A 21,516-nucleotide genomic window follows, 5' to 3' on the forward strand; every position below is an offset into this window, starting at 1 on the left:
TTCTACAGCGGAGACCATGTTTGTTTCCTATCTTCTCCCAGCAGTCAATGTTGGTTTCTTTTAGCAATGAATGTGATCTGTCACTAACCTTCACCATGACCACGATCTTCCCCTGACCTGAAACCAGTAGTTTTAGTTGCTTAAAATGGAACCAGACCTTAGCCACAGACGTGGAAGATCAGAAAACAACTGTGTCTGAAACCACTCCCTGGTTCACTCACTCTCTAATCCTTATGAAAAAGCACACAAGTTGACTCTACAGTGAGCAGTAAATTGAGATTTCGGACATTTTTAAATACTTCATGACTGTAATTTACACGTCTATCAAAGATGAAGAAGAACCATGTCCTCTTTTTTTGAGTCATGTTCTTGAATTATGTGCCACTGGTGCATTGTACAGTGTAATATTGTGTATATCCAACAGTGTGTTAAGAAAACACACACACACACACACACACACACACACACACACACAGGACAATTAGGCCCTCTTTGATCATCCTGGTTTGACTTAGTGGTTGCTATGCCAACAGGCAAGAACACAGCTTTGAGCTGCAGTACTATGACTTTCATGACTGATGCAACATTTACCATAACCCCCCACCACACACACTCTCACACACTCATACACAGATACACACACACACACACACACACACGCACACAGAGCAGTTTCTTTTAGATTTTCTCCAACAGTTCGGCAGCTTTTGTATTTAGGTCAGTGCTGCTCTGCTTTCTCCATCCCTCTCTAACTCTTTCTGTCTCTCTGTCCCTGCTGTTCAATTGCCAAAGGACACATGAGGGACTCTGGGAGGCCATGTGTCTTGTCCTCCTCCATCTTCCTCCCTCTTGTCTCTCTCTATCGCCATTCTCTTCACTTCTTGCTCCCTCCTATCAGGCGTGACCTACATTTCCTCCCCATTCCTTGGCCCTTTGATTCCTCCCTGTCTTTTCTGTCCCACCTCTGCATACACTAAAAGACACACACACGCACACGCACAGTCTCACAGCAGGATGGGGGTGGGGTAGAGTCACTAAGTCCATTTAGAGCTGATAAGGGTGGAGTTATAAAATAGAATGCCAAGCTAAGCCCTGAGTGAACCCTGTTTCAAAACACTGCCTGTGAGTGTGTGTGTGTGTGTGTGTGTGTGTGTGTGTGTGTGAGAGAGAGAGAGAGAGAGAGAGAGAGAGAGAGAGGAAGGTTAAGGAAACAGTGCCTCCAATGGCCAAACAGCATCCCGTCAGTGTTGACATGTGTGACTCCACACTGCCACCTACTGGGCCTTGTTACATCCACATTTCATTTTTCCTTAAAATCAGATCACCTCTCTGCTGTCACCTAGTGGTGACAGCTGGTAACTACAGTCTAAACCAGCTGTGTTTTACATGATGTCCCTGTTGTTTGAGCACATTTCCAATTGAAGCCTGTTTGGATAACTGGCGTCTGTAAAATTCTGCACAAACTGGAACAAATGTAGCTGTTACTCTTGTATTGTAGCATTAATTCACTTACTCTGTTTGATATCATATAGTTTCTTTGTAGTATATTTGAGCCTAAAATTATATTTCCATCTTTATTTACCACCTTATCTTTAAGTGATGGTCAATTTTATGGACTTTTTACGAGAATATCTTAATTACATGTTATTAATATCTCGATTTCGTTAGCAAGTCCACCACTTTGGTCCAGAGTGAAATATCTCAAGAGCTATTGGATGGGTCGATCAGATTTGGGACAGATGTCCATGATGCCCAGAGGATAAAATCCTGATGCCTTTAGTGATCCTCCTGCTTTTCCTCTAGCACCACCACATGGTTGACAATTGCAGTTTTTATTGAAACATCTCAACAACGACTGGATTGATTACCATGAAATTTGATACACACATTCATGCCCCCCTCAGCGCCATCATCAGGACAAAGTCTTAATGTGGCCATTACTTTGGTTTAAGTACCAGCAAAACTGGTGTCATTCCGCTCAACCTCAGTCGTGCTTTGTGTTTAGTGTTAATCAACAATCACTGTTAGCATGGTGACGTAGTAATTCACTCAAAGCTCTGCTGTGCTGTACAGCCTCAGAGAGCTGCTTGCATGGCTGTAGACTCTTATCAGCAGATCTTCCTGTTAGGCTTCAGCCCCCAGGCAGCCTGAGAGGAGAAACCCTGGACACAGCTTTGAGTAAATCAAAGAGAAACTGTAAGTGGATTTCTCTCCCATATCCCCAGTGGAACTACACCCTTGACCGTAAGTTAACATAATGTATAACTCACATTTATGACTGAGAATCACTGAAAATTATTATTGCACACTTAAATGCTGCATGTTATTACTAAGGTAAAACATTTCTATTTGGATGAAAAGTTACTGTAAAAGGCCATTTATTATCTATCTATCTATCTATCTATCTATATATACACATATATATCTTTAATGACTTTTTTAAGAGTCTGCACTCAAGGAACATGAGGAAACTGTCAACAACTACCTTCACTGAATCACAGCTTGAAGTTGATGAACTGGATGGAAACGTGTAATCGCAGCCGCCCTCTCCCAACATCAGGAAAGTGAACAAAGCCTCAACTTCCTCCAATTCTCTCACTGTTTGCTTATTGGATTCTACTCCATCCTGTGTGTGTGTGTGTGTGTGTGTGTGTGTGTGTGTGTGTGTGTCTAGGTAGTCCTCTCATTCAGTCACAGTCAGACAGTTAGACATGAGCACAGCACCAGCATGCTACACAAGAAGAGCTTCGTCGCCCAGTGCACCTCAGGGTGAGCCCACTGATCTGTTTCTCTATTCAGCCCACATCAGCTCAAATGTTTTTTGTTTTTTTTAACATTTAAGAATGAAACAATCTTTGTAGGACATTTTGTATAGTAAGTTCACAAAGAGAAGAGACTATAACTGAGTCATTCATACAATCTAGTTCCTAGATAGATAAGTAGAAACATATTAGTGTAGTATTTATTAACACAGCCACTATGGAAAAATAATCATCCGTTATTGGACATATTTCAAACTAGTTAAGATCATTTTATTACAAGTTTATCTAAAATATCAAGTGCCCTGTACTCTACTATGCTTACGATGATTACCAGGGTAAATACAAATAACAAGTCATTTTGTGAAATATATGTTTAATCAGGTCTCATGTCATATCCATCCTATTTTTCAGAAGAAGAAACAAAGAATATCAACTGAATATCAGTAGAAACTACAGTAAATCAACTTGTCTTCTCTGAGGCTGACATGGATCATTCTCCTCTTTTATTTCCTGGTAGAAATCCAAACTTATCGACTCCAGAGACTCCTGGCTTAGCTTAGTAACAGACCATGACTTGAACAATGGCGAGTCCGGCTCTGTCCAAAGGTCATCAGTTAATGTCTGTGTAAAAATGCCATGTAACATGTTAACACAGAGCTTTAGAGTGTGCAGTAGTTTAATACTCAGCTGAGTCTTGTAGAGGCCAGCTAGCTGCCATTAGAGGTCACTGTGCCTACAGCTAAACCACATCTGCTGCATTTTAAGCTGAACTGAGGTTTAAGGACGTTGAGTTTGGTACACGGAGATTTGTGCCACTCTGATCATTTTGATATATCCACATTGTGTGTGCATGTCATATGTATGGTATAATGAATTCCGATCTCCCTGAATTCATTTTAAAAGCTGTGCTATATGTGAGGTCAGCACACTGAGCGTAACAGTGAAGATAATGGTGTGAGGTGTGATTTTTTTCTGCCCTGAGGTGAGGTGAGAGAATCAGTCAACAGATGAAAACCACTACATTCATGCTTAATGGTGATTCCATGTAAGCTGTTGAACTTTTTGAACTTAGGCTGCTTCACTCAGAGCAGTTTAAGGAAGTGGAGCGGTGTCGTATCGTACTTGGTCCTTTAAAGATTGGTCCTTTCATATGCGGTTGTGCTACTGTGCTCTGTCGTCTCTTTGTTTCAGACTGTTGCTTTGTCTTTGTGATATATTCTTATGTCATTTGACTTTGTCCTGTCATAAGGTGGATCCAGATGGTGGAACCCCCTCACCACAATTTTTCTGTTAGCAATGAATCAAATGATAGATACCTTCTGCTTTGCTTTACTTTCAGCCGTCTCATCCACCGTGTTTTCAGCAGCAGACAGCAAGTAGTTTTGAAAAATGACCTACAATATGTTGTCATTTACAAATGAGGGCTTAAGCTTGAGGTGTAAGCCAAGCTCGTTATGTTAAAAAGTTTCATATTTGAGCTTTAAACTGCTTTATCGTGTATTGTGTGTGAGTGTGTGTGTGTGTGTGTGTGTGTGTGTGTGTGTGTGTGTGTGTGTGTGTTGGGGGGGGGATTATCGTTTTTCCTCCCCGTCTCTCATCTTCTCCTTTTCACTCTCCCTTTTTCCCTCCCACACCAAACACTGTCTCTCCCTCGGATCCCACAGACGATCATCATCACACACAGATTATTAGTGTGAGCTGTGAGGGGCAGTGTGGTTATTATGGCTGTCCCTCAGTCTGCAGTATGGGAGGGGTGCTGAGGGCTGCTCCGTCCCTGATAGACACAATATCACATGTTGGCTCAGCCCAGAGGACACTTCTTAACATGCCATGGGATTAAACTACAAAATGAACACCTGCAGCCAGGAAACTTTGTGACTTCAGCAGCATTTGAAGGTAAGTTTAGACAGTTTGACAGAATTAGAAAAGGTGGAAAAACATTTGGTGGAGCAAAGTCCTATGATTTGCAGTTTGGTGTTCAGGAAGGTGTTTGATTACACTGCCCAGAATTCTGGGGGCTTCAAAATGACTGACTATAATAGAGGTGCAACCTTGATGTGAGAGGAGTTCAACACTAGCTGAAGCTCTGCTGTGTAGTGGCTGTCTTTGTCAATCACTGAAATGAAATTCAAATCTTTTGTTCGCGGTAATTTCATCTGATAACTTTGCTGTTGTTATGGTGGTTCAAAAGCTCACCGCCATGATGTTTTTGTGCCACATTTTGCACAGACAGCCATGTCTTAAGACTGAAAGCTTAGAGCAAAACATGTAAAAGCTCTCACGAACAGGCTGGTTTATATCAGCTGCTGTGTTATCACTCAAATGACAAACAAAAGGTGTCGCTTGTAGTGACAAAGACTCAGTTATCTCTGCAGTTCCCTGTTTTAGCGTCTTTCAGCTCATTGCTTTGGTTTCGTGGACCGCAGCTTTACTGCTTTGGTTCACTCTCACTGCTCTGTTCAGCATTGTTTTTGGCAGCTGTTTTCAGCAAAAAAGCTCTAAAAACCCCTGTTCACTACCTGCTCTGCACCAAAGGGCCCAGCTTAAGGACCAGATATTTGCCCCAAGAGTTGGTGGAAAGCTAAACAACAAAATTAGAGTATATCATTGGACAAGCAGGCAGAAACATGACTCCAAATGTTAATGTTGCTCTGTGTCAGCTGAAGGAACAGGATCCTGTTTGAGTTTGTGTAAATGTATGTCTCCTTCGCTTGCCCACATGCCCCTCTTCTCATCACTATCTCCACAAATGTGTGTGGGTGTGTGTGTGTTTGTGTGGGTGTGTGCATTTAGGTGCGGAGTGCTACCCATTGGATGGGAAGCAGAGTGGAGAAAGAAACTTAAAGGTGATTTAATCTGACGTTGCCAGTCACAGACAATACTGTGTCGAACTGCCTCCCTGCCAAACTTTACGTGAAATGCAAAAATGCATAGACTGTGTTACTACTAAAGAAAAACATAATCAAAAACATGAAATATGATTTATCAGAAAATTACTGTCTCATTCTCAACACACTTTCTCCAAATTTGAATTCAGTTCTAATCTATCTGCCGCCAAGCTACTGTAAACTGTAGTTCAGCTGATAATTTAATTACATGTACTAAAGTGACTTCACAGCAGTGTGGATCATTCCGTTAACGGTACCTCACTGTGGGGAGCCATGGAGTCTGCTCTGAACCATTAACAGCAGCTGTCTCTACCCTCTTCCATTAGCACTCATTCTAACACTCACAACGAAATATGTCTGAGACAAGCCAACTCTAATCCTATCTCCTGTAGATCACACTGCATTTCCAACTCTGCCTCTGCCTCTCTCCCTCCCTGCGTTTCACTCTTGTTCTGTTTCACACAATCTCAGACAAGTTTCTCATTCCTGCTTTACACAAAAATAAGCCAGTGTTATGTGTCATCATAATCTTATCTGCTACAATAGAGATGTCTTTCAGGTGAAGTAACTGTCACCAGACACCAGTTTGATTAGGGTGGCTAAAAATGATATCCCATTCATGTTTTCTGGTATTGTTATCATGTAAATGTCCCCAGTTAAAATCAAACACACTGATTAAACAATCTTATAAGAAATATGCATCATGTAAGAATAATACCAACTGAAATACTAAAGATTGAACTTCAACAAGACAAGCTAAAAATGCAGCTTATCCGGGCTGTAATTGTGCTTGTGAAATTAACATATTTGCGATTGATCAAATTTCCACAAACAGTCAACCTGGGTGTTTATGGGGCCCCTCAGGTGCCAGCTTTGCCTGGTAAATCTCTGCTAAGGGCATCACAAAACCAGCCAACTGGAGGATCGAGTAATTACCATCTGTGTTGTACAATGGCAGTAGTTACATGGTGTCTTTGTTTGACACATTTGCAGTTTTTCAGTTTTTCTTGGCTTCAACAGTCTGAGTTAATCTAATAAGCAGACATCTTCCTGCGTTATAGTCTTTTTGTGACCAAATATCCTCATTCTGGTGCAAATGTCCCACAGAGAGGGACATTTGCACTAGAATGACAGCTGTGTTGCATGTGCTGTATACAATTGCCAGAAACTTTTAAGGAAGGCTCATGATCTTAGAACATGTACTAGCAATACACAGATACATCCTGATTGCATTTACAGAGTTACATACATTCACACCTGGAGGCAGCCCAGTACAATACAACCACATCTGGTCTGCAAGCCACTGAGCAGCTCCACTGGAGCCCATATTAACCCCTCAGTGTGCTGATATGGGAAGGAATTTTGGTTAAATAAGCTAAATTTGTCATTCAGATTTCTTGACAAATCCAATCATAAAATGTACAACTGACATTAAACACTGCACAACACCATACAGGTTGTGTTCTGTTTGAATGCAAAGAGAATTTTAGAGGTGGCATGATATATGAAGTCCATGGAAAGATGCTGCAGATCTGGATTCTGTGGGGAAAGATGAAAATTTCTCAGCAAAAAATTAGCTCAAGTTACTGTTGATATTACCGCTCCAGCTATCTAAACAGCTGGTACACTCGTTGTTGGTGGCAAACAAACAGTAAGAGTAAAAACTCCCCAGTGTGAGATTTGGGAATTTCGTCTGAACTCAGTGTAACAGCAGTGCGAGCTGAGTTGAAATAAGTGTTGAGGGGCAGGGACAGCAGCAGCCTGCAGTATTGTGTTTACAGTAAGCTCATTTCACTGCAGCTTTATTTTATAAGCTGCACTTTAACTCTTTGATTCTAAACAAGGCTGAACAGCTGTGTCAGACTCTCACTGTCTGTTCTGCAGTCAGTCAGGTGGCAGCAGACAACTGCAGGCTACGCACACTGAGACGCATGCCATCCAAATAACCTTCCAGAAACAGAACCATGACATCACTGCTGAGATACACCGTGGGTGTGCGTGTGTGTGTGTATGTGTGAGTCCAACCTTGCCACAGAGAATGGCAGCACCTGTGCCGTCACCATGCCACCTGACGGTCCCACCTTCCAGGAAAGCCATGAGGTTTATGTGTCAAAGAGAGACAAGTGGCTTCGCTTTTGAACTGCTTGACATGAATCCAGCGTGTGTGTGTGTGTGTGTGTGTGTGGTGGGGTGGTATGTGGTTGTGCTGATGTCTAAGGATGCAAGAGGGGACAGCTTGCACTATGTGGACACGTGTGGGTGTATATGGTGAGGGATGTATGACCACTTCAGAGAACGTTCCTCAACAGTACAATATATGCTGCCAATGACCTTTTTAACAGTTGGAAGACTAAATAGTTGTGTGTAAGTGTGACCACACAATAAAACGACACATGTATGAACGTGATGTCCCTTGCCATCTGAAAGGACAGCACATGTAGACTTTTATGTTTGATTTTAAGGTAGTTACAGCTGACACCACTCATGTTAAAGCTAAAGCTGGTGTTTGTGTGCATTTACATTAAATTATTACCTTTCATTCTAATCTTTTGTGCATTCTTGTATGATTTACATCACCTTAAATGCCTCTGTTGCTAACCTGTATGACATATCTTTTGGCACTAGACATTGAAAACATCACGCTTGCATGCACACATACAGACAAAGCTATTATTTCAGATATCTGTCATCCCCTTAAAGGTCAAAGGCAGTGTGTTTCAGACTGCTGTGGCCACAGGAACGTGGTGCCAGAAATTAGATAACGGCTGGTAATGCAATCTGGATTCTGGATTCCGTCCACTGAAAAAAGTGGGAGAAGGCTATGATGATAGTAACTGAAACTCCTTTCCCCTCAAGTTCTGCTAATCGTAGCCTCTAAGTACCATTCTTCTTATTTGTTAGGTTGCAGTTGTGCATATCATAGGCAGTTTGAAATGGGAAAACACTATTTTTGGGCATAAGAGAACTGTAACACAGGCTGGACAGATTAAGTGTAAGCCTACATACATGTAGGCACACAGTGGCATTATCATCCCACCTGAGTTGTGTTTCTAGATACCTGATGAATATAACTGCAGCATGAACTTTTTTAGGTCTGGTTTGGTCTTCAAGTCTTCCTAGTATCCCTGGTAACTACATCATTATTCTGTTTGTCACGTTTTATCCAGTAGCAATGGTCAGTGCCAGGGCAGGAAATAGTGTGTCCTTTATGTAGCACTGAGCACCATGGAGGTCAAGCTGGGGGTTGGACATGAGGCACACTGGACTTCGGTGTGGGAGACCACCGCAACTGTTTGCTAACCTTAAAGGAATTCTTTGACAGTTTGGGAAATATGCTTATTCACTTTTTTTTGTTTGTTTTTTTTCTGAGAAGATTAATACCACTGTCATGTCTGAGCATTGATAGAGCCAGCAGGCGATTAGCTTAGCATAAAGGGTGAAACAGTTAGCCTGGCTTTGTCCCAAGGTAAAAAGCAATCTGCCAAGCAGCACCTCTAAATATCCATCTCTTTAGCTGCCAGGTGTTTAACTTTCTTAACCAGCTAGTTGCTAACCTGCTCTATATGCAACGTGGTGCTAAGAAGGCAATTTAGAGCTTTAAATTCTCCTAACTGTAACACAGAAAGTTAGATCAGGACCTTCCTGCTGTGAGGTAGTTGTGCTAACTGCTTAGCTAATGCACTGTCCACATTTATTGTTAATGGAACACATCCTGCAAAATGAGATATATTTTTTTCACCAAAACTTTCAAAAACAACTTCAAAAACAGCTTCTAGCACATGGTTTGACCAGAAACTGGGCCCACTGTAATATCTGTGTACTTCAAATAAATAATTGCTTTCAATAGCACGACAGTGCACTGATTGATTATTTAAATAGCATTGTTCGTCACTCTGCCTGCTATCACTTTGCCAAGCTTTATTTAGCAGCTGCTGTTTGGTCAGCATTATCATTAGGACACATGTTTTTGATACAGGGCGGAGAGGATTCCAGACACTGGGATTCTGTTTTGGCATCATCAGTATTTTCAGGTTCATGTCTCGCTCCTCTCTGTCAACCCTAATCCACATCCACACCATCCAATCACCTCCCACATCCACACTGAGAGATGCTGATGAGGCTGACGTAAACCACACTGGTGTGGAGAGCTGACACCTCAGGCACAGCTTCTTTCACCTCGTGGGTTATTATTTGGAGAATGGCTCCAGACGATGGACCGATGGACATTATTGACCGGTTCCTGTTTTTTCTCATTTTTCATTGGTTTGCTTTGGTTCTGAACATTTTTCAAACGTTTGAATGAGCAAAGGTTTAAGTGTTCTTTTTAAATGCTGCAGTTTGTCTCATTTAGTTTTTCTTTTTATAGTTTATGGCTTCCTCAAAGTTGAATAAGTAAAAAGAAAATCATTGACAATGTCCTCTCTGTTGGCGCAATTTAGCAGTTTGACATGAAGACTGCTGAGCCTGCTCTTGGGCAGCAGTCAGAACTATATATGCATTAAATGATAGTAATAGTTTGGACAAAGATACCACAAGCTCATTGGATGGAGGTATTGTAAAGTGCAAGGTGCCATGTTAGGAGACAACTGCTCCGACAGTCTGACCGTTGACTTTTGTCCAACGCCACCATCAGAAATCAGGTGAGCTCCATTTCATCATCACTATAGAACTTAGAAAACGTCAGCTGAAATAAGTGTATTGTTAAATGGGATGCTGTCACTGGGGGTTACAGAGTTTTGTGCAACGTCCAGTCCTCATATGACTGGCTAGAGCCTAAACTGATGCCGCTCTTAAGATTTTTTGTATGGCTTGACAATTTACAGGAAATATCTAATTGGGATTTTTCGCCATTTAAATTGAAATAATTTCCATTTAATCATTTACTATTAAAAAGCATATGATTGTAGCAAGCACAGTCACTAACTTTATATTATCAGATAAAGCAACTGCTTTTTGCTATTTGATACTAGTGATATAGTCAACATTAATGAATAATATTCGAATTTATTCATGACATTCAGAAGCGATCTAAAGCTGCATAATTGACCAGTTAATAATAGCAAAATACTGATAAGTCAGGTCGGAACAATGTTTTGATAATGGACTGATGACACCTAATGTTGACAGCTTTGCACTGTAGCTTCTGGTGCTAACTTTAACCATGGCTTCACAGACAGACGAGCTACTTCACACCTCAGGGTGTCTCAGTTTAGAGCTTTTAAGGCGGTGGGCCTATAACGGTGATATGATGCTCTTTAAGTTGAACTGGGAGATTAACTTTGTTCACCAGCTGTGTTCAAGGCTTGGCAGTTACCAATATGGGAGCTAGCTAGCTGATTGAAATTGATAAAGTATATTGTTTATGTATGATAAAAAGCATTTTTTTTTATAGAATTATAGAATCGGATATGTGCAACAAAGCCATCTGTGGTTAAATGTTAATAGACAGGCATATGGTGAACACATGAACAGGGCAAGTTTATTTTGCTTTGACAGAAAAAAAACTGCGGCTGTGATAACTTGTGAGCAATCAGTCATTATAGCCAATGGAAAAAAAAGAAGTTGCATGACTAAAGTTTCACTTTCTACTTCATGCTAGACTCAAAAGAGCTGTGATTCAAAAACTGCTTTCTTTTATATCATCATTTCAATATAAAATGATCATTAGCACATTTGTTGGGTCTCAAAATGTTGAAAATTATCTTTGAAAACTGTTACACAATTGTGATTAAAAAAAAAAAAAATCACTTTGTGAGGCAAAAAATAGAGAGATTTTTTGAACCCCTGGGGACCTCAACCCTCATGTTGGGAAACACTGGTTTGGCAGAGAGTTTGGATTTCAGTCTTAAATTCTGATTCTTCACTACCTGTGTTGATGTTTCCCACCACTGACGTTCTTATCGCCAAAGTAGATTTCAAAGATCTCCAGCTGTCACTAAGCTGTGGCTGAGAGCTCTCCAGTGCTAAAAGACCTGTCTGAAACACACATAAACAGAATAAGCAAATATTGACTCAGGCATCAGGTGGTCCATCATTCATGGCCCTATTACTTTTATAGACCAAGCGTGTCTGTGTGTGTAGTGAAGCATGCCTCAGTCAATATTTAGTCCCGTCATGTTGACTGCTCCTGCTTTAGTAGCCAAGCGCCAACAGCTTCCCAGTGTTTTGGTCCTCTGGTTGCTCTAGTTCATGTTGAACTCCCCACCTGACCTGTTCCTTAATAATCTGAAAATATGACCTCATTAAGATAGTCAATTTAGAGAGAAAACATGAGATAGTAATCTTGGTGTTGGAGTCCCTCAGACTGGTTTACTGAGTGTGAATTAGCACGTCTGTGTCCATAAACACACTGGAAGATTTCAAACGGGCTTTGTGCTTGGCTTTTACAGTATATGACGGTCGGCATAATAATATCTCACCTGAAGGTTTGTGTTTACCAGGCAGTTCGACACTGAGAGAAAAAAGACAGAAAAGCAATGTTTCCAAGTTAAAACAGAAAGCATCATGAAAACACTTGAAAAAAAAAAATAATTTCTAAAGTCACAGAATGAGGGGTAGCTGAACGCTCACACTGCTCTTGAACTTTTTCTTTGCACATTATTTTAGCAGTGAGAACTGTCTCCATCTCACAGTGAAGTGAGTTCATCATGCTTAAGTTACAGACAGTGGGGGAAAATAACAAAATGCATTTACTCAAGTACACAATTCAATCATCTTTATCATGACTTTCCTTTAATACTTCCATTTTGTGCTATTTTATACTTCCACTTCACTACATGACAGATGGAAATATTTACTTCAGTGCATGTATTTGATATATTTACTAGTTACTTTTCACATGAAAATTTGACATTTAAAAACCATAATGTTAAGCCTGTGAAATATGATGCATTGTTAACTATTAAACCAGTAGTTCTCAACTCTTTTTGGCTCCTGACCCCTTATAAAAAAAACTGTCTGGTTGGGCCCTTTGTCATATTTCGGACGAGTTTTACCAACAACACATTTAGATAACAGTTTGACGCCTGACGCCATTTATTCAATGTTGAAAAAACAACTTTTAAACACAGATTTGTATGGACTCTGCCAGCTCTGCCAGAATAATCAACAGCACCATCGTGGACTTAAGTGAACAAATGGTCTGGACATGTACAGCTGAGTACAGTCTTAAATAGTATCACACTTCCAGCATTCCTGCATGTACTCTACATGCAGCTGCTGCTAAACAGATTTTCCTTTTCCAAATTAGCAACCAACATAGGCCTGTTAACAAGACCTCGTGTAGATCTGAAGGAAAAAGCAACTGTGCAATGAAGAAGCAATCACAAGCTACTGCTAACTGCTAAATAGTATCAACCCTCACAACCCTTTCCTTACCCAGTATCACATTAAAACCTGCAAAGTCTCCTCAACCCGACATTCTTCAGCAGCCTTATACTTCATTACCTTCATTTTGTTGCCTATGATTTCCAATAATTTTACCTTACTCAAATAGATTCCAGTCGGTAGCTCAGATTTTTTGAAAGACTTGAATGATTAAAATCCATTAATTAATGTTTTCATACTAATAATGGATCAAAAGACAACATGTGAAGGGGAAGGTGTCACTCATCATTTGAACCACCGGAGAATTTTCACCTGACTCTACAGTTCTTTTCAGTTCTATTGAGCTTCATAGTGTCTTTTAGCTTGTTTTAGTTTTGCAGCCCACAGCTTTACTGTTTGGTTTCACTCTCACTGCTTTCATTAGTGTTGGTTCTAACAGACCCACTGTACATTGAGTCCCCAGCACCAAACAGCAGACAGACAGACAGACAGACAGACAGACAGACAGACAGACAGACAGACAGACAGACAGGCATTTAGCTGTCAAAGACCAAAGAGAATGACTATTGGACTTACATTTGCCATGTCACCAGCAACACGACTCCAAATGAATACTAATGCCATTATCTGCTACATGTGTAAATAAGTAGCTGTTTACTTATGAACGGGTTTGCCATATCAACTTTAAAAGGTGACAATATGTTAATGATGTCTTCACAGCTTGTTGTGCTGGTCCTAAGTGGCCTAAAACAATCAGTTAATGAAGGTTTACATCTGTAAATGACTCATGTCATTGATGTGACTGACTGTCTCTCCAAACAGCTGAACCTAGTGGGAGGACGGATGTTGAGATTTTAAATTTTGGCCACAGCTTTTAATGAACTTTGTATTTATTTTATTTTATTTATTGACCGCATGACACAGATATTCCCTCGATAGTAGCACATTAGCAATAAGTGAAGCCTGATCTCACCAGAAAAATGGTGGAATAACTCATCTGTGCAAGCAGGTCCTCTAGTGGTTACAGTAATTATGACACAAGCAAAGGAAGAAGTCAGGTGATATAGTATAGAGAGCAAGAAAGTCTGTACATGGAGGTGGGGTGAATGAATGGGTCAAACAAGTGCAAGACTTTCATCCAGGAGACGGCTGCTCACATCCTGTGTGAACCTGAAAGTCAGCACTGACTTATTTTAACTCAGGTAATGTACTGCAGTTATGTCACATAGGTAACAGTAATGTACATTTTAAACCCAAACCACAATCTTTTCCAAGACCAGAACAAATAGTTTTGATGCCTCAAGCTGAGCAAACTGTGACCATCTCACAAAGTTAACCATGTGATGACGAAGGTCCAGTACAATGAATGTTGAGTTCACCTGTTGCTGCTACTCTCCAACGGTTAAATATGTCATTTTAGGAGTCATTGCCAATCAACCTATTCAGTCACTGAGGTATGAGAATGTGTTAATAAGTGTTTCATTGGTACAAGTCTAGCAGCCCTTCAACCCAACAGTGTAATATCCAATAGTTACTGTAACATCTTCATCACATGTCACAGCTCTAAGGGTTTTTATGCAAAATGGCTCCTGTGAGTTTCTATAGTATATTTAATGACATACTATATATTTACTATTGTATATATTACTCATGCATCAATGTTTAAGCAGGAACTAATATTTTTGACTATTTTATATAGAACTGCAACAAATAAAGCTCAAATTTCATGTAGTCTTACATTTGGCAGTTTTGTAATGCATTATCATTTTAAAGTTGTCACGAATCTATAGTGGAGTAAAAAGAACAATATTTCTTTCTAAAATTGAGTGGAGTAGGATTAGCCAATAAAGTGTCATGAAATACTACTTAAATAAAGTACAGATACCTCAAATTTGTGCTAAAGTACAGTATTTGAGTAAATGTACTTAGTTACATTTTGCCACTGTCTTTTGGTCTTGCTTTGTAGTAAGAGATGTGTTGATAAAACACAGCCCTGGAGGTAGTATTATATAATGTTTGTTTTTCAGTCTGGTTCCAGTGATAGTGTTGTCTGACCTTCATGACGACAGCTTTTGTGAGAGTGTGGTTTCCATTCGTGCAGGAGGTCTTAAACTGTAAAGGAATGACAGCTATGTGTTTAAGACAGCATGTCCACATACCGGCTCGTGTGTGTGCCACTGGAGTTTTTCCATCAGTTTTCAAAGATAACTCTCTTTGGACAAATATAACACTCAAAGATGCACGTAGATCTGTATGCGGTCAGTTAACACACTCATCACATATAGATCAAACCAAAGCGCACACACAGAATGTCAGTGCCATACTTTTTTTTAGGTGACATGTTCTTCCACACTAACAGGAAGACATGCAGGCTGACTGATACACTGACACACTGATTTGTGTACAGCCAAAGGCTGTTCTGCAATATGTAACCAAATAATAATTGTCCAAGGCTAAGAATCTGAATAAGCATGCAACTTCTTTCTATTTCTAGTTTTCTATAATTGATGCTACAGACGTGTTTCAGTTTAACCCAAAAGTATTGAGGTTCAGCAGCCCTATAATATATTGTAAAGACCAGTCTAGCAATGAATTATCTAAGCTTGCCAGGCTGACCTTCCTCATTTAACATAGCTATATATTAGCTGGAGGATCGTGCAAACTGTGAAAAACTAGTGTAGGAAGGAACCTTTGCATGAGTTGTGGTGGTATCACACTTAAAAAAAGAATGAAAATTCAATGAAAATTAAAAGAATAGTCAATGCAGAAGAGGCAGACATATGCTGACGTTTTGTCCCTGCGATGTGTGTCAAGCACCACAAACAATGACTCCTACATTTCCCGCAATGCAGTTCAACATCTTTCATTAGTCTTCCCCTGCCTGGTCAATGTCTACATTTTTCAAATATGGCCAGTTTGTAATGCAAGCTGTCTGTTAAATATATGCAGCCTCCAATCCTAATCCAACATTGACCCTGATGACATCATTAGGGTAGTTTTCTAAGACATCAGAAAGCTCCCTCCAGGGCCACAGAAGACATCATACAACTAGGAGAGCACTCGGAGAGCACAGACCTTTACCAAGACCAACAGTTCTTCAATGATATCCAAATCTGCAAACTGAAACCTCAGTATTATTGCTTGTTCTAGTGAAGCGTAAAGTTCCAACATTTTCACATTTGGATATGAGTGAGAGTATGATTAGTTTCATAATCTGTGTGTATTTACATTTCTATAACCACACATTAGTTTGAGAAAAAAGCATTGTTACACTTGTTGTGATGTTGGAATTGTACTGGTTCTCCCATGAAAACACTGTCCCTGACTGCTCCTCAGCAACTGTTTTCTGTATGAAGTTTGAGCAGCAACATGCGAAAAATACCTTCCCTGTGACTCGTACCGCTCCAAAATTGAATGGGGTCTTCTTTGGCCCATGTTACACCCTTCCCTTCAGGTTTGATGAAAATTGGGCCAGTAGTTTTATGCAATCCTGCTGACAAACTGAGCCAAAAACAAAGCCTCCATGGTGAAAGTTTCTATTTCCACAGGCTGAGTAGTTACATCCTCATGGCGCAGGAGCAGAACTCCATGTATAAACTTTGTTGGGTTCTCCTTCTCCACAGGGCAGAGGGAGCGGGGGTGACAATAAAGACAGACGTGTGTTTATGGTTGCTCTTAAACATGTTCTCAGAAGATATATTGTACATGGTATGAGAGTGACATTATGGAACTCATGATCAGAATTATGACATAATTTATTTGTATTTGTTAGTTTATTGAACAAGGACAATTCAGATAAACACTGTTAGAAGGGAAGAAGCATCACAATACTTGTGGGTGTCTAGCTGAAGCTAATGTGGAGTCCCCTCACCTATCAGGCTTTTAGATCCAGGTTGAAACAACTAAATGGATAGAACAGATTCAGGATGATGTGGTTTGAAGGGATGGGAAACACAAGGCTCAGTTTTTTTGTTCAAACCAGAGAAATAGCTGATTTGAGATTACACGCAATCACAGGAATATCAAGTAAACGTCCCTATACACACAGACAAACAAGTATACAAGACAGAGAAAGCTAATTCAGACCCTGGCTTGGATGGGATGGGATTTCTGAAAGGAAAATAATCAATGTAAAAGGTTTGTCTGTTTCTCTGCCCGCTGAGTGAACCACAACTACATGTACAGTCTACAACACATGCACCTACAGTACACACACACACACACACACACACACACACACACACACACACACACACACAAACAACTGCAGAGCTGACAATACTGTACCCCCCTCACAGTGAGTCGGAGACTCTTATTGATGACTGATGAAAGGGACCTGTTAAGCCTGGGTTGTAAATAATTGTGAGGCCCACTCAGTCAGCCCAGTGACGACATACGAACATGCATCATGACAACCAGTTGGTGTTGTTTTTGCCTCTTTGATGTTATCTACATTCTGCACACTCTAATGCACCTTCAAAAAGGTACCGGAACGGATATTTTAATCAGTGTTAACTGAGCATGTTTTTGTATAATTATATCATCTTTGTAAAGGTGTCTATGTGAAAAGTGGAGCATACAAGTCAAGATAAATTCATCACGGCTTCACTTTATCTATACAGTATACATAGATAAAGTACACAGTAGTGTGTCTGTTAAAAGTGTGTACCATCCTCTGCTGTAGTTGTAGACATGATGTCATTTTTTAGTCTAGTCTGTTCAACAGACGTGTTGAACCTTTTAAATGCCCTCAACTGAACTCAACATTTATAGCAACACTGTAGTTGTTGTTCTGTATCCTGAGCCACAGCCCATAGTACGTCTGACTGACCTGTAGTGGCCCATCAGGACAACAGAAGTCAGGTCCTGTGTGATCTGTAGGGTTTTTGAATAACAGTCTCATATATTTTGCAGGTGGGTCATCTCCTCTGGCAGCAACGGTGGACTACAAATCCCTCATTCCTCACATACCATGTTCCTGTGGGCAGGAAGTAAAGCAACAGATGGTAGAGGTGACCGCAGGTATAGAAAGCTGTGTATTCAGCGTTAATGCAAAAATATGTCAGAACTACAAAAGGCTACTTTTTTTTTTTTTTGAAAACATTTAAGTGTACTGAAAATGCATGTCCAAGTGCGGAAACCAGGTTACAATGTCTTAAAATGTTGTTTGTTTGAAAGTGAGATGTTGAATGGAAGTTGCAGTTGAACATAATTGGAAAAACCATATGAGACACAAATTACAATTACAATTAGTCATTTGGTAAACGCTTTTATTCAATGTGACGTACATATGAATTCATGTGGACTGTGATCCACCAACCTTCTGAAAGGTGGACGGCCGCTCTACCTCCTGAGCCACAGCCACCACAAATCATTTAAAGTATTTTATATAGATCATTAAACAAGTGTGGAGGGAATCTGATGTGTCGAGGCTGAAAGCTGGGTGAAGGATGAACAGATTTAAATTATCATTTTAGAGTGGTGCTGAAAGCGGTTGAAGATGAATGTAAGTGCCGGAGATGGCTGAAGCGTATGAACTTTAAATAGTTGAGGTGTGAGTTGGTATGTGAGCAGTGACAACAGTTGAAATGTGAGTTGGAGCGTTTGATGCGTCAGTTGAAGGGTAAAAATGAGTTGAAAGGTCAGTTGATATGTAGAGGCTGAACGCTGTTAAACAGTCAGATGAAGGGTAAGAGATGAGATGAGCACACTTAAATCATCAGTTCAAGTGTAGCGGCGAAAGCAGCTGAAGATGAGATTGAAGTGCCAGAGATAGTTGAAGTGTGTACACTGTGAAGAGTGAAAGTGACAGTAAATTCAAGACCTGAAGAGGGAGAGTGCATAAGGTCAGATCAAATACTTCAGCATCGACATAAAATGCAGAATGTGTTTTTTAGTGTTGAGGTGCATCTTTAATGCTAACCTTTTTCAGATCCATCTACCAGAAGATTCGGGAATATGACGTCCTGGACAAGAGGAAGACAGTGACAGCTCTGAGGGCAGGCGAGGACAGAGCCATACTGCTGGGCCTCAGCATGGTCTTCCTCTCCATCATGATGTACTTCGTCCTTGGAATCACCATACTGCGCTCTTACTCTGACAGGTAATCACGGCTACATGGTCACTTACAGAACACAAATGCATGTTCTTTATTTGTGACTTCATTGTGATTATTGAGTCAAAGCTTGTGTTCACGAGTTCAACAGACTGCCCACAGAAACCACTGTAAATGTGCCTACAGCATAGCGTGCATTGGAAATAAGCGCTCTTTGTCAACAGCGTATGGACGGACGAGGCTAGCTGCACCATCGTGAACGCCACCATCGTGTGGGATGTGAACTGCTCATACAGCTGTGGAGCAGAGTGCTGGAAAAGCTCCCGTTACCCCTGTCTCCAGGTCTACGTCAGCCTCAACTCCTCAGGGAAGGTGATACGACTGTTGCACAATGAGGAGACAGAGGACAGCAATCCTGAGGTACTCTGCAACCCACGGAGAGGATAAATATTTTATTCTGTTTTTTGTTATGACACTTTTTCATACTATTTCAGTTACACTGTATATGGAAATGCACCTTGTCAACAGCTGCATATATCCATGCAAGCTGCATGCAGCTAAAAATGTTTATATTATATTTTTATGCAATTTGCAACTTCAGATGCTTCACACAGTGCATCACGTATGCCTATATGTGCACTCAGTTGCCATTATATTAGATACACCTAGCTCAAGGTCCAATACAACAGACTGCATTGGTTTTAAGTAGGTGTACCTACTTAGCACATGGAAATTAAAGTTATTCATTGACTAATCAGAGTCAAAACATATGTCTGTTTTTTCTTTTTTTCTATTCCTTCCTTCAGTGCTTCTACATCCCAAAGTGCCGTAAGGACTATGCAGCCACACATGCAATAGTTCAGAACATTTCTGAGCGTCTCAGGTCTCAGCACACAGTTCAATGTTACGTGGACCCAAAAGACAGAATGGACAGTGCCATCCTGACGCAGATCTATGGCCAGGTCGCCGTCTTCCACTCCCTGTTCTGGCCAACCTGCACCTTGATTGGAGGAACCATCATCATTGCCATGGTGAAGCTGACCCAGTACCTGTCCATTATGAGCGAGCGACTAAAACGCATTAAGAGGTGAAGGGTAGGACGGGAAGAAGTTCAAAGGGAAGTTCCCTTTGAATGGACACGGGGACAGTTGCAGTACTTTAAAGACTGAGAGAGGAGGGACATGTTGTCTGTCTGTGACAGCTGGAATGCTGGGATCCCAAGACACGTCTCAGCGACAATCTAGAAGCAGCTGAAAAGACAAGCATATATTTTTGAGACAGGGTCGAAATCCAGATAGACTGATGCCGTTTTACAGCTCAACACGTGTTAGGTCTGCCGGCGGTCGAAGCTCAGTAACAATCTTTGAAACTATCATTTCCATTATTTTTGTTGGCCAGTCGGCAATTTCAAAAGGATTTGTACAAATGTGACGACGTGTTTTTTAAAGCACCTATTCTGTGTTCTATAGCTTTACAACGTAAGTTGTTAAAGGAATAGTTCAACATTTAAGGAAATACATTCATCTTCTTTCTTGCCAAGAGATAGATGGTCTTAAAAAGTTTAGAGGATCAACTCCACTCTTAAACTTGACAGTGGTATTATTATTCTTATCTCACTTGTAGCAAGAAAGCAAATAAGTGCATTTCCCAAAGTGTCAAACCATTCCTTTGAAGGCATTTTTTTTAAACGTCTGCTTGGTACCAAAAAGTGCATTTGGGGCTCTCTGAGTCCCCGTATAACTGATGCTAATGCTTTATTGTAGCAGTGTCTTAGGGTGAGAGAATTGGCTGTTTGGGTCCTATGTGGATATAGCTTACAAACCTATGCTCTGATGTTAGAAACCTGTGCACTGACTCATCACATGTGGCTGATTTTCAGTGGATTCCCTGCTTTGATAATGTCTAGCTTTAAAATGCCACAGCATGAAAGTGCATAAAGAGCGTAAAACAAAGACCATTTTCTGCTTTAGTCCACCGTAAGATCAGTTACCACACTCAGTTATTTCTTTAATTTCCTCTCGTCATGCTGAAGCTAAAGACCGGAGGACTGTTTGTGGCAGTTTTCAGATACTGTACTGTGCATATGGTGCATCACGCAGAGCAGTTAAGGAAAGGGTCTCACAAAGGCAAAACCAATAAAAGTCATTTTCTACTACTGGGCTTAATCAGGCTGAGCAGTGCTTACTCACAGCCTCACACAGTACACCGATGCTGCCTGTGATTTATCTGAAATTTTCTATTCAATACTGTTTTGTTACATGAATGATTGATTGATACTATCAAATAAACACAATGTGCCTGTTACTGCTTGATAATGATGTTTTGCCCTTCAGTGGTTTTCATTGTGCTTATCATGATGGTGCCACAGTTTGGCATCATGGATTGTGTAAGCATGATGATTTTTTCGGCTGGACGGACTGCATCATCACAGATTAGGGAGGCAAGGTTCTTAACCTCTTCACTACCAGGCCTATTTTGTCTGCCT

General features: G+C 40.6%; 1 protein-coding gene across 1 annotated transcript; it reads left to right on the forward strand.

The window, feature by feature from the left end:
* The first annotated feature begins 2,703 nt into the window (after positions 1-2,703).
* Positions 2,704-21,341, forward strand: s100p (S100 calcium binding protein P). Its single transcript, XM_076726431.1, has 6 exons — positions 2,704-2,769; positions 4,427-4,658; positions 17,891-17,998; positions 18,909-19,079; positions 19,256-19,451; positions 19,838-21,341. Exons 3-6 carry the CDS (start codon positions 17,949-17,951, stop codon positions 20,120-20,122), a joined length of 702 nt encoding a protein of 233 aa, XP_076582546.1. The 5' UTR covers positions 2,704-2,769; positions 4,427-4,658; positions 17,891-17,948; the 3' UTR covers positions 20,123-21,341.
* The last annotated feature ends 175 nt before the right edge of the window (positions 21,342-21,516 follow it).

The sequence above is a fragment of the Chaetodon auriga genome, chromosome 3 (genome assembly GCF_051107435.1).
Source record: "Chaetodon auriga isolate fChaAug3 chromosome 3, fChaAug3.hap1, whole genome shotgun sequence".
NCBI classification, from domain to species: domain Eukaryota; kingdom Metazoa; phylum Chordata; class Actinopteri; order Chaetodontiformes; family Chaetodontidae; genus Chaetodon; species Chaetodon auriga.

Excerpts from the sequence above, each read along its gene's own strand:
- s100p (XM_076726431.1), top strand. The coding sequence starts at position 17,949 with ATGTTCCTGTGGGCAGGAAGTAAAGCAACAGATGGTAGAGGTGACCGC. Across the intron at positions 19,080-19,255 it reads CTGCGCTCTTACTCTGACAG|CGTATGGACGGACGAGGCTA; the intron begins GTAATCACGGCT and ends CTTTGTCAACAG. Across the intron at positions 19,452-19,837 it reads CAGAGGACAGCAATCCTGAG|TGCTTCTACATCCCAAAGTG; the intron begins GTACTCTGCAAC and ends TCCTTCCTTCAG.